This window comes from Leiobunum rupestre, chromosome 6 (assembly GCF_980474605.1).
Source record: "Leiobunum rupestre chromosome 6, qqLeiRupe1.1.hap1, whole genome shotgun sequence".
In the NCBI taxonomy this organism is placed as follows: Eukaryota; Metazoa; Arthropoda; class Arachnida; order Opiliones; family Sclerosomatidae; genus Leiobunum; species Leiobunum rupestre.
Genome location: NC_143389.1, coordinates 64,681,410 through 64,695,571, shown reverse-complemented (window position 1 = coordinate 64,695,571; position 14,162 = coordinate 64,681,410). Strand labels below are relative to the sequence as shown.

At 37.3% G+C, this 14,162-nt stretch overlaps 1 protein-coding gene across 2 annotated transcripts in view; it reads right to left on the bottom strand.

Annotated features, from left to right (window-relative positions):
• The window catches only part of LOC149942979 (endoplasmic reticulum-Golgi intermediate compartment protein 3), a 53,676-nt gene extending 40,174 nt beyond the window's left edge, over positions 1-13,502 (bottom strand). The window contains exons 1-6 of one of the 2 annotated variants that reach the window (XM_090178893.1): positions 13,320-13,502; positions 8,811-8,969; positions 7,787-7,906; positions 6,614-6,645; positions 6,351-6,418; positions 5,182-5,347 (exon numbers count right to left, since the gene is read on the bottom strand). In XM_090178893.1, coding sequence (XP_090035019.1) covers positions 5,182-5,347; positions 6,351-6,418; positions 6,614-6,645; positions 7,787-7,906; positions 8,811-8,969; positions 13,320-13,416 — 642 coding nt within the window. In that variant the 5' untranslated portion in view covers positions 13,417-13,502. Of the gene's footprint in view, positions 1-5,181; positions 5,348-6,350; positions 6,419-6,613; positions 6,646-7,786; positions 7,907-8,810; positions 8,970-12,820; positions 12,880-13,319 lie in introns of those variants that run through there. The other variant, XM_090178894.1, reaches the window with a different exon arrangement.
• Positions 13,503-14,162: the final 660 nt, after the last annotated feature.

The following is a 14,162-nucleotide window of genomic DNA, read 5'->3' as shown; positions in this document are numbered from 1 at the left end:
CAGCCCCAAGTGCTTCTCTAGAAATTCTGCTGAACATTCTTCCTCTTCATCTTTTTATAGAGGAAGCTGCTGCTATGGGAGCCTATAGGCTCAACCAGAATGGTTGGTGGAAGGCGAATACTTGGGATAATAGCCACACCAAGATCTTTCGGGAAATTTCATGTCAGTTACCTGTATATCTCATGGGTTCTGATTTGATGACTACGAAGCTGCATTTTAGTAAGTCCTTCAATACTTATTTTCCGAGCCGTACAGAGTGGGCCAATCATAGTACCCTCGGGGCCAGAGGAGAAATCGTCTGGTTTACCGATGGGTCTAAGACCCGCTCTCGCTCAGGTTCGGGGATGTATTGCCTTACTAGCAATCTCGGCTTCTTTGAAAGCCTTGGTGTCTATGCTAGTGTTTTCCAGGCGGAAATTGCCGCTATCTGCTTCTGTGTTGATTTTTGTCTTAAGAAGAAGCTTCATGGCAAGGTTATCCAAATTTATTCGGATAGTCAAGCAGCCCTCAAGGCTCTCAACCAGTTTCAGGTCTATTCAAAACTGGTTTACAGCTGTTTGAACCTCCTCTCGGAGCTAGGCACCAATAATAAAGTTCAGCTCTATTGGGTTCCTGGCCATCGGGGGTACTATGGTAATGAGAAGGCCGATGTCTTAGCCAAGAAGGGGGCAGAGGCTGGGTTCTTTGGTCCTGAACCTGCCGTTCCTATCCCCTCTAGCATAGTTCGCGGCCTTATCTCTAACTCCATGACTGACCGTCAACTCAAGCTTTGGCTTGAGATGGATGGCCAAAGGCAGGCTAAAGAGTTTATCTCGGGCCCCTCTAGGCAGAGAGCTAAGGAGCTGCTCTCGCTTTCCAAATCTAATATCAGGTTGGTCATTGGCCTACTAACAGGTCACTGTCTCCTTAACAGACATCTTCACCTGATTGGAATCAGTGATGATCCAATCTGTAGGGCATGTCAGGCTGAGGAGGAAACCGCCTCTCATGTGCTTTGTAGGTGCGATTACTACGCGGCCCAAAGATTCGAGCATCTTGGTATGCATCAACTGGAAACTTCTGATTTCTATAATATGCCGGCCAAGAGGATTCTCCGTTTTGTGTCGGATATTGGACTTTTTAAGTCTTAAGGTTCGGGTTTTGCACAATGGACCTCTGGTCGACGTGCGCGAACGGGCATTTCCAAAGCCCTTCACCCCTTCATCAATAATAATAATAATAATAATGTAAATGGGTTTGAAGAGGAGGAGACATGCAGAGTATATAATGAATGGTGGCCTTCGTGGGAAGACAGGACTGAAAATGTAGAGATTTATGAGGAAGCAGAGGACAATGGAAAAGAGGAGAATGTGGAAAATGTAGTCACGGAAGAAACTGTAGAAGAAATGCAGAATGAACCCATTGTCGATCAACAATCAAAGACTCCCGCGAAAGAAGCAACAATCCGAAAGGAGATAGAATTACCCCCCGGGTGGCGACACGAGGAAAGAGCGAGACGAACCGGAAATAGGGTAGATCACTATTATTATGATGAGGATAACGTGCAATATAGGTCCCTTGTGGAGGTAAATAGAGTCCTAGAAGCACGAAAGCAAACTGAACAAGCTGCAGCTGTACCAAGTCTCAGAGGACAGAACATAGAACTAAACTGTATAGAGGTTCCAGAGACATATCAAGAAGCTATAGAAAGTACAGAAGCTGATAAATGGCAAAGCGCGATGAATACGGAGATCGAGACAATAAATGAAAGAGGGGTTTGGGACGTGGTTCCAAGACCTGAAGGACGGAAGATAATTGGCTCCAAATGGGTTTACGCACTCAAGAAGAAGGCATCCGGGGAAATTGTCCGATATAAGGCCAGACTGGTAGTGCAAGGTTTTAAACAGAAGTATAAGATAGATTATGATGATACATATGCCCCAGTGATTACATTTTCATTGGTCCGGATGTTACTATTGATATGTGTTGTCTGTATGGGTTGGTGCCATAAGCAAATGGATGTTAAAAATGCTTATCTTTATGGGACATTGGAGGAAGAAATATACATCGAACAGCCAAAAGGGTTTATCGAAAAAGGAAAAGAAAAACATGTTCTACACCTAAAGAAAGCATTATATGGCCTCAAACAGAGTGGGAGGCAATGGTTTTCCGAACTTCATAACACATTATTGGCACTAGGATTTGATAGAATCCACAGTTGTAATTGTGTCTACAGATATACAATAATCAAAGCTTGATATCCATATGTTGATGACATAATCCTAGTAGCCAGAGATGAGATCATCATGAAGACAGTAGTAGACATGTTGAATGGAAAGTTCCAGATTACGGATTTAGGAGGCGTTAAAAATTTCCTTGGAGTGGAATTTGAGTTTACCGAGGGTAGCCTGTTGATACACCAGAGAACCTACATACAAAGGATGAAGACTATGCTGAAAGGAACATTGGATAACGGTGCAACGCATCATAGAAAGAAGGATGTACCATTGCCCGTCGGTACCATATTAACCGTGAAAGATTGTTCAACTGAACAAGACCCAAAGACAAGTGACTATCGGAAAATAATTGGGATGCTGTCTTATTTAGCCCACAGATCACGTCCGGACATTTCATATATTATAGCAAGATTATCAAGGTTTTGTGCCAACCCAGGGGCAAAACATGAAGAGTATTTGACAAGAGCACTCCAGTATGTATATGACACAGAACATTTGGGATTACTATATCACAAACCCAACGTGATTGGGATTGATGTCTACGCTGATGCATCATGGGGCTCAGATTTGGACGAAAGAACGTCAGTTAGTGGATACATTATTAGAATAGGTGATAACCCAATTGTTTGGAGGTCAGTAAAGCAAGACTGCATCGCATTGTCATCGATGGAGTCAGAATATATCGCGTTATCGGAGGCTGCCAAGGAGACAGTATGGATGTCAAGAATAGTTGCAGAGTTAAAGCCATTTCTTGAGTTGGTAATCCATTGTGACAACCAGTCAGCGATAACATTCGTAAAGAATAACATTGAAAATGGAAGATCGAAACACATCCAGTTAAGGTTCCATTATGTTGGAGAGAGCTATGCAAAAGGACTTTTTGACTTGCAGTATGTGAACACTAAGAACAACATAGCTGATATATTTACGAAGTTGTTACCCAGTAAACAATTTAATAATCTTTGTAGGAAAATGAAACTAATATAAAATTAATATGTAACAATGTTCATTTAAATAATACATTCTGATTATCATAGCAAGGGGGAGCATTGTTTTTTTTTTTGAATTAAACGGAGGAAATCTTCGTTTCCGTCGGCCATAGTACAAAACCAGTTACAGAAATCCAGCCGAAGTCGCTGATCACCATCTTAAAGTGCTTGGTGGAGCGTGGCACGAAATGGGTGATAGTTATGACGGTCAAGGACACTCCAAACGAAGTACTTTGACAAGTCCAAATCAGAGCAGGCCATTCTTATGGTTGCTCGAAGGTAGGCGACAAAGTAGACGATGACTGTGTCTTCCATGTTGATGTTGTCATGGCCAGGTCCGTGGAATCAGTGATTCACGTTGCCTTCGTTTTCAAAGTCACGGACAGCACGGAGAACAGTGTGGTGATTTGAACGACTGTCAGGATACAACATTTGAAATAATCGACTCACTTCACATGCATTTCGTTGACCATCTCCGTAGTATAATTCGACCATCCTGGACTGCTGTTCACAGGTATAACGAGGCATCTTTTTATTTTACTGGAGTACATTCAGAGAATGATTTTAAAACGAAGCTGTGTCTCTTTAAATACTAAAATGGAGCCACACTTTAAGCGACAGAGTAGTGCCAAATAAAAAACACTGAGGAAATTCAGTTGGCATAAATTAGACGGTTTCGTGGACTTCTTGCAACATTCTTGCCCCAAATAAGACGCGTTAATTCTGGAATTCTACTATGTAAATTGTGGATTTAAAATGATTTGGCTAAAAAAAGTCCTTTTTTTATCTTTACAAACATACTATCATTTCAAATTAGATGGGTTTCTCTAACTTTCTTTTTCATGTAACGTAAACCTTTTTGGGTAGTACCAACTTGTTTTTTTCATGACGTATTATTTCAATGAAAAATTGTCCGTTTTTGACCAAACCAATTTCATTAGAGGTTTTCGAGTACGCTCTACAACTTGTTGACTGAAAACTTTCGTCTACCACCTATCGTTCAAAAAATAAAAATTTCACGGTTTTTCTGAAAATTCCCGGGAGAGTATATCCTGATAATTTAACATTTATAGCAACTATAGTTTTTGAGATAAACGCCTGGGCCGATCAAATTAAGACACCCTGTATAAAAAATCTATTGTTAATATTAGTAATTTCAGACACTACTAAAAATAAAAACCATGACTGTATATAGTTTTATAAGCTGCCGGGGGGGGGGGGGGGGGAGCCACATATGATACTAGAGGTAAAGAACATAGGTGTGGGGATCTGCACTGTGTATGTGGAGGTTGAAGAAATAACATATGTAAATAATAAATTTATTCAATAAATGTTGTGTTCTATGAAGTATTATTAATACCAGGAATTCATACATCAAACTTGGAATGGTTATCTCGCCCAATTTCCGTCTCTATCTAGGGGACCGTTTTTTTTTTATCATTTTGACGTCAGAGCATACGTGTTTTCTCATACGATTTTCAATGGTATTAAATCCTAGTTTCGGATAATTTCATCCCCCTGTGTCGAAAAAGGGTTCAAACATCTTTTTGCTTTTCCCTTCGCTATCGCTCTATTGATAGCGACGGTCACCTCGTCATTCGGACTACGCGGTTCTCAAGGGCATTGTAACTGCTGCCAATTTGACAGCGCTATAACAATGCCGGACTTAATCCTTCCACATGGAGAGGTCGGGAGAGCGAGCTGAATGGTGGAGTTTCAAACCCTAAATTTTGAAATGGCCGGGGAGTCCAACAACAAAAAACTACAGTTGTAAAAACGGGACGTTGCGCGGGGTAAAAACTCCTTAAGAGGGGAGACGCGTGCGAGGGGGCGATTTTTTTTCATACACGTCACTGAAAACGGTCCCCGAGATCTTACCATAGGGAATACGGCCAGATAACCATTCCAAGTTCGAGGTATGAATTCCTGTTAATACGTGTGTACCTACACAACAATATTAAAATAAACAAGCTTACCCTGTTAACTTCTAGATAACCGAAGACTTGACATCCTTCATTGTCATGCTTCTTTATTTTGTCAAACCATCCTTCTCGTTTGCATTGCTCAATATTATCTGCATCCTGGAAAGCCCAGCCCTTTTTTCTATAAGCTTCTCTAACCTCTTCACATGTATTACAGCACCTTTTTTTAAAATTTAAATGGTATTAAATAGGATGTCTCAAATGTAAAACTAACTAGTAGAATACCAGAAATACATGAACCAAAATTATCAGCGACCTATTCCTCTAACGCTAGATGCAAATTCTCTGTTTTCCCCTTCTTATGTAATCCCGCCCTCATCAAAAAGCGGGAATCTCCTTTTCCGGGGTGAGCGTTTGAATACGCCACCCGGTGTTGCCTAGGTAAACTTTTGAGTTAACACAAACTAAAAAGGTGCTTCGCATGCATCATTTTTAGTCTGTGTAAAAAATTAAAACCACAAGAATTTCCTTTTTATAAGTTGTTAAAATTTAATACGAAAACCTTCAAAATGAATAGTATAGATGCTTTTACAGTGTTTCCGATGTGATATTTCCCAACATCGCTTCGTCATGACCAAAAGTGTCAAGATTAAGCTCTCTTAATTCCCTTGCTTGTGAAAAATAATTCAGTCTGATCTATAATTTCATTTTATTCCACTTGTTCAGTATCTATTGGCATCTTTTTCTTTGAACTCCTACGTTTTTTTTAGGAATAGATGGTTAAAATTTGCTTTTTAGGTTTTCATACAACTTCAGAAGCTCTAACAGATATTTACATACATTTTCAGACTAACTATACTAAAAATAACTCTCTTCTATCCAAAATAAACGGACGCGTAAGGTTTCCCAAATAACGAATTAATTTCTGTAAGTTTTCCATTATTATTAACTAACAGACGTTAAGCTCTCATACACTAAGCCCTCGGTTGACAGTTTACCTTTCGCGTAGTTTAAAAAAAAAAGGAAACATTTTACCTCACTAGATGGTGAACTAGCTACCCGTGGTGCACTCTGATATTTTCCCTGCGGGCGGGTGGGACGAAATAAACGAAGATAAATTCGCCACCCTCCCCCTAGCGTACAAAGAAAACGTATCCCCCTAAAAAAACGCTCGCTGATAATTTCGGTTCATGTATTTCTGAGAATACTGAGTTTCATTATACTTTTTGTCTTCACTTTCTGCTCCATAGCAACTTTCACATCTATTTTTATCAACTTCTGAAGCTAATACCTTGAACATAGAGCAAATGGATAATTTTAATAATGAGACTAATTACCAAATTCACAGTAACTGGAAATGATAAATGCAGGCCTGGCGTTACGGTAGTTTGACAATGAAAGGGTGGGGGGGGGGGGGGGGGAACGCTGAAAAGCGCCGTGCACCAGGCCAGCCCTGTATATATGTATATATATGATATTATTTTACCTTTACTACTTCCTGAGAGGCATCGCCAAGTTCTGTTAAGAAAAAGATATACCAAATAAGTGTGCATCAATGTAACCAAAAATGGATACAGGTAAAAGGTTGTAATTAAAGGGGCTCAGAAGTTCGTTGGCAAAATGTGTGTAAAGTCAGTAAAGTGTGAAATTCACGGTTGACACTGCCCGCCTCTGCCAAGGCCGAGTGAGGGGTTAGGGGGAATGAAAAGCATGCTCAATTTTCTTTTTTTTTGCCACCAAACTTTGGAGCCCCTTTAACAGCAGTTAAATATATGGCAAGAATTGCTCAATTGGCACTGTGACATTGTGGAGAGAGGAAAACGGAGGTATGATCTAGTTATAAGGCAGTTCCCTTGTGGCGCTGGCGTGCTACAATTAAAGCATGAGCTTCAGTATCATAGTGCAGTTTAAAGGGCCACAGTATCATTGGAAAAATTCGACCTGAATTTCAAGTAGCTCCTCCCCTTCCAACGAATGATAATTTGGTATTCTTCAAGCCCTATTTTTGAAAATCAAGTGGTTCTGTGGCCAATTAGTTTAACCCACACCACTTTTTTGCCGTTTTTTTTATACATAATAACTTATAAAGAAATTAATAATCTAGGCTTTCTTCTATGGCGGAAAATGGTCTTCTGCTCTAATATTCAAGAGGGTTCCTTTAAACTACTTATTACTATCCGAAACTAAAATGTACTTCATAAAATAAATACAAACAATAAGACATTTAAGTCAGCATCTGCCTTTACATTATGAACTTAAAGCACACTGTGCTCCTTTGTAAATCATTTTTTAACCATTCTTCCATTGGGTGCTGTCAAGAATGCATTTATTTATACTTAGGGAGAATGACTATGTTGAAATGATCCGTAGTCATCATGTTCAAATTTTCCTTAGGAGTCAAAGGAGGGAGAGCAACAACGTCACTGGCATCAAAAGACGAAGTTTGAAGGTACCTATGAGATGATACCAGGCTGATTTGATCTTTTAACAAGGAAGGAGCTTACTTTTAGAGCACGATCAATGCTAAAAATTGTCTCAACATAGTCATTCTCCCTAAATATACATAACTAAATTCTTGGTGGTGTTGAAAAAATATAAAAATCTTTCAGATTTAAGATGTACCATACTCCATATTATATACAATAAAGGTAATCCTTACTTTCTTCTTTTTCTGGTTTCTCAAGGGGAGTTCCTTGTAAATCAAGTCTTCTTTTATAAATATTGTGCTCAACATTTAGATGTTGCTCACCAGAAACATCCATAGCATCCAAACTTAAAACTGTGAATAAAAATTTGTTACTTAAAATGCAGTAGAATAACTAAGTTCTTTGAGACCAGTTGGTATAATTAATTTCTGGAGCCCTTCTTATTAAGAGCTCCATTATTTTCGGAATGTATGCGGCCCTTTATTTATTTTTCGACCCACCGCCGTTATTTACACCACTTATAAAGTGATGGTTACACAAAAATGTTCTCCAATTTATGGGTTCATTTGATAGAGGTGATTTCAATGTTAGCCTTCCCCAGAGCCCCATCCCCCTTTGAGTTCCTAACTCTGAATACCTTTGACAGCACCCACCTTGGCTGGAGTTGGTGATGCGTTAATTTACCTCCACCCCCAATAAAACACTCTTCCCTATGCCCCTAGTTGAACAGTTAATTAATTAGTAATCATCACCAAAAGTAAAAATTTAGGAATCTTAGTACTTCGGAATTTTTCAAGTGGAACATAGTTGAGTAGGTAAACATTTGTGGGTGATGACTAGTAAAGATCATTTTTGTAAAATTATACACAAAAAAAGGCGGACTCAATTTCATATGCCTGTAATTGGTATTCAGATGTTTAGCACATAAAATTTCATAAATTAAAAAGTTTTATTAGTTAATTCTTTATAATACACACTTTTTTTTTGTAAGACCCATATAACAGTTTGTCCGTCTGCTTTTACTATGAAACCGAAGTAAATTTTAGTACAGCTAAAGACAGGAACTTTAATACCTTGTATTTTCTTAACCGTTTGAGATGTGTGGTATGTTCATAGGACATTTTGTGATCAGTATCACCTGTAGATTCATACCCTTAAATTTTTTACACTTGTGCCGTGTCATCCTGTATTCTGATTTAAGATCCCCCTATTATATGAAAATTTGTTGAAATTCAAAATAGAAGAATTTATAATTACATGGGCATGATATTCTTGGAAATATGACATCTACATTTATTCTCAATTTTTCACCACGAGTTACATCTACAAAGAGTTCTTCTGATACTTCAGGTGTTAGATAGTACCTCAGTTCAGACAAAAAGAGAATTGTCATTATAATTCCACTGATAACTGTCACTAAAAAAAAGAAAATGTTTATTGATTCTCAAAAAAAAAACAAGAAAGAATATTTTTTATGGAGTTTTGGTAAAGATATGATATTATATAGGAAGGTTTCTTTTACTTGAACACTGTTATCTTACAAATTTTAAAAATTCAAAAACTGATACCTACAACAATGTAATTGTTGAATTTTTTTGAGCATCAAATGCTGTCCCTTACCAAAAAATAAGTTGGATTTTAGTTGGTATTTAGTTGGCATACACATTTTAGTTGACGTTAAGTTGGTTTTAAGCAGGCTCAAGTGGTCAGAATATTTCAATAAACTAGTTAAAGGGGTAATAAGTTGTTATTATAAGTTGATGGGAAAATACTTTTTTCTTTAAGTTGGTAATTAGTTGGTTTTTAGTGGTCAGAAAATTACATATTATTTGTAAGCTGGTTTTAAGTAGGTTTTAAGTTGGTATTTAGTTGGTTTTAAGTTGGTATTTGTTCCAAATACCAAATTAAAGTATTTCCTAGACCACTTATTTTTAGGTAAGGGGTATTAAAATATTTCCTGGGGTATTTGATATTTAAAAAATTTTTAAATTTTTTTTATTTATTTAAATACCCTTACCAAAAAATAGGTTGGCTAAAACCCACTTACGACAACTTGTATTTCAACTTGGTTTTCAGTTTGTATTTGGGACAAATGCCTACTAAAAAATAACTTAAATCGTCTTTATTAATCAACTTATTTCCAACTAAACCAGAATCAACTTTTACATTTAACTACTTAAAACCAACTTAAAAATAATATGTAACTTTCTGACTACTAAAAACCAACTAATTACAAACTTAGCAAAAGAAGTATTTTCCTACCAACTGAATAACAACTTATTACCCCTTCAACTAGTAACTTGAAATATGCTGACAACTTGAGCTTACTTAATACCAAGTTAATATCAACTAATAATGTGTATACAAACTAAATACAAACTGAAATCCAACTTATTTTTTGGTAAGGGATACTCAAGGAAATATTTTAATTCTGCATTTTTTATATTAAGAAAAGTGTAAAAAATTAAAAAAAATAATTTTATCTATAATAAAAATTGTAAATGTTATCCTACAGATATAACTGTGGCACAAGTACCTTCAAAATGAGGCACATAATACAAATTTATCATAATAAGAGCCACAGATATTGCCATTTGTTTGTGATCAGCTACAAATTGGTTTCCTAAAGTTTAATTATTTTTCTTCTCATAAAACCATCCTCAAAAAATTTGGCCTAGAAAAACCACTTTTTTAAAAAAAATTTAAGTTGAAAAATATTAACAATAACAATCATGCAGGGCCGGACTGGCTAGTAGTTGGCCCCACCGGCTATGCAATCGTGTTGGCCTCATTTCCCATTAATGCCAAATTTTTCTACTTTGGCCCCAATTTGAGTTGGCCCGATCTGACCGGCGATCGCCGGTTAGCCACCCGGGCCAGTCCGGGCCTGCAATCATGTAATATGTGTAACCCTTCAGGTTGATTTTCCCCCGTATACTTATTTTTTTTATTTTTTTGTGTTAATTTACTTTTGCTATTACATTATTCCCTCCACTCTCGGCCATCTATAGTAATTGTTAAGTATTCGTAAAGCAACATACGTCAAATTTCTTAGAATTCCGAGCTCTATTTAATGAAACTAATCCCAGTGTTAAATATAAAATTAATTTAATGATAAACTAAAAACTTAAATAACTTTTGAACCATACATACAAATTAATTATTGTTTATAAGCCTTATAGAACTCGATCAAACCCCACGATAAAATATAAAATTAAGATAATTAATTAAACCATTCTCTCAATATAAATTATAAACTAAATCTCTGCCTTCGGCAACGTTAATATTAATCCCTCGCTAATGAAAGTGTTTTTCTCTCGGTCACAAGACCGTGTTGCAATACATTTCGAGCCATCCACACCCAGGTTTTCCCAAAAAACTTTCCGAACTAGACCAGTAAAATCCCCTCAGCTCACAGCGATCCCATGAAGTCATTTCAAGTCCACAAGCTTCATATTAACTATCAGGTAGCAAGATCCCAAGAAAAGCGGACGTTTTCCAAGGTTTCCGCCATAGAGTCACGATGGCGCCCGGATATTTCCTCTTGGAGACAAAAAGAAGGTAACCTCGAGACTCCCTGGCATCCCCCCCCCGCAACCCCGAGTGACCTTTCGTGGATCAGACGACGTCATACGTACCATCATAGGACACGTGTCTTAGGTGCACCAATGACCCATGTAAGAAGGGAGGTCACTAATTACTTTTGTTTCAACTCCGCCTACAATCCTTGGAACAAAACCAAGAGACAGAGCCCCAAAAAGGACAGAACGGTACAGAACTGCACAGAACTCTGCTTCTCGGGCAAGAGAAGAACTATGTCGAAATAAATATAAAATAATGTGCGATGAAGTCGCTCTTAAATATTAATTAACCCTCAATGCAAACCACATGATCAGAATAACCCTCAATGATTGCCTAGATGACCCACAGCCAGGACATTCCGACCGGAAGAGTATAAGCCGAGCAGTAATAAGTCTGAGAAGCGTAATGCCCTCAACACCCTCGAATCACCTGTTGATCACCCAATATCTAGCCATTCCGAGAGAAGACAGCCAGATGACCGAGACCGATTCCCTAGCCTAGCCGGACATTTCAGACTGAAACCCGAAGTACCTACGCTTGTGAAGTAAAAGAATATAGGAAGAAACTCGCAATCCGGCCGCCAAACCGTAGACGAGTAAATGAAGAGAATTAAAGAAAAGTGTGAATAAAGAAACGCGTAAGCAAGCAATCCCCAAAGACGTCCCGTTCTGTGAAGTGCGTGTGTCGGGCATCTTACGTAAACCGAGGAACGAGAAAACCCGTAAACGGAGAGACAACAACGTAGCAGAGGATACCAAAACCAAGTGATGAGTAGAATTTCCATCATAACCCCCCCCCCCCCCCCATTGTAGAGTACCCAGGGTCGAAATACGAAGTAGCCAGTGAAAAGTAGAGAAAAAATCTTGAAAAGAAAGCTTAATCCCTCGCTATTGTCCGAGAAAAGGATTTAAGACCGGTCCCCTCGAGGTTGAGAGTTCATTCTGCCTCTTGTATTTATACAGTATAGATTACTTTTCCGTTCGCGTTGTACCCTCGCTGTTGCCATTTTTTTGATTTAATTATTATCATTGTTTAATTGTAGAATCTTTAATTGTAGTATTTAATTGTAGTGTTTATTATTATTTAGTGTAAGTGTATATTAATTTCTGTCCCCTCCATCCTTCGCGCCCAAGATGCCCGAGAATAGGGACACTGGAACCGATCCCATAGAAAATAGTAAGAGATAGTTTCATTAACAAATTTAAGGTCAAAGTGTATATTTTAGTGTTTAAATTCCCCTCGTATATTGGAAAAAGCTAAAAGAACCATAGTAGAGATGGCCTAACCATCACTAGAAGCAAAGTAAGATTATCCCCTTAGTTCCCCCCGCAATTTTGTTAATTTGTTTTGTATTTTAGTGTTATTTTATAAATTTTGAGTGTTAAATAAAGATTTTGTGATTGATTAACGACAAAGGGTTTCCATTCTGAATTCGAATCTCCCCTAATTTTTTTATTTTTCCCCTGTATTTAACCCCCTCTCTCAGATTTAATTCACTCCACGATAAGGCCACGACTCGCATTTTGTCGCCATCTTCCCCCGCCTTGGTGAATTAATATCTTTGAGCAAGGGCTAGGAATATTTCTGGGAACAATCAATCATCACGATTCAGTAAATTTCCATAAAAACCTTACATATATCAGAGAAACCTGTAAGTGTCCTTTTCTTTATCTGGGGGAACTTACTTTTGCTCTACTGATTATCATTATTATTACAAATAATATTGGATTTTTTTGAGATTACGGCTGATGAATCATAGTAATTGTAACTTTATTTTTATTTTTAACTATTTATTTATATTTGGTTTATAGCCGTTTATATATAACTGGTTTTTCGATTCTGTACCCTTTTAGTACAGTTTAATCAATAGTATACTTTGGTCGTCATGCGTTCTGCTGCATATACAATTTTAATCTCACAGGCATTTGACAGTTGAATAAGTCATATTTCTACTTTCTATTATAATCTTCTTTCCATAAAAATTCCTTTTAAATATTTAATTTAAGTTGAATCAAGACTAAAAAGAAACCGAAGATGAACCTTGTTGTTTACTTTATGGAATCATAAATTCAATTTTCGAGCTGTTTAGTTTTGTCTAAACTACCTTTTTTGTTGGTCAGATTTCTACCTTTACCAAAAGTTTCGTTATTCGAGATGCATAGGCTTAAAATTAATCATTATTACCTGCAGCACCTCCGAATGTTTTCACTCTGAAGTCTTCTAGGGTTTTAGGATAAGCATCAAACCGACTGATTTTTTCAAATAAAGCTTGAACTTGCATTATGAAGAACCTTAAATTAACACGTTGACACGACTAGAATACACCAGCCACAAACCATAAAATGACAATCGCAACCCGAGATAAACCAGGACTCATGAAGTGGGAAAAATATTAAATTTTTTTTTAACAACGAAATTTTACTAAAAATTACTCAAACGGTGAATGAGGTTGAGAAATGACATTTCAAATCACAAACATACCTTTAAAATAAAAGGTTTTCAAATGCTTTTGAAAGCTAATACCTACTAGCCACCAGGTTTGTTTTCTAGCAATCCACTTACCTCAAACTCTCATTTGCAGCGTACTATATAATTTATAAATGTAACAATGCCTCTACCTTCTCTTGGGCGCTACATACCTTGTCTGGGTGTTTTATATAAAAGTTATTGTATTTTAATTGGTAGGTATCTCTGGAGTGTATTTATTAGTTGATTTCTTTTAACTTGTTCCGGGATTTAGGAGTAGGGTAATTTTACTCTGATTCTGAGGTGACGAATAGTTTGAATCGGAATAAAGACATTTTTCCAAAATGGGTGCCTGTGGCCTTTTAGTAGATAAATTATGGCTAGCAGATGTCAAAATCCAATTTATTCTCTTTAACCTCCTTTTCAGAAGGAGTAAAAATAGTAGTCGCCATACCCTGGAACGCGCGAAACGTTTATGGGGCGGAGTAATTATCATCCCCGGAACAGGCAATAAAACGTTTTAGTGTAAAAAGAATACACTTTTACTCCGAGAACAGGCTA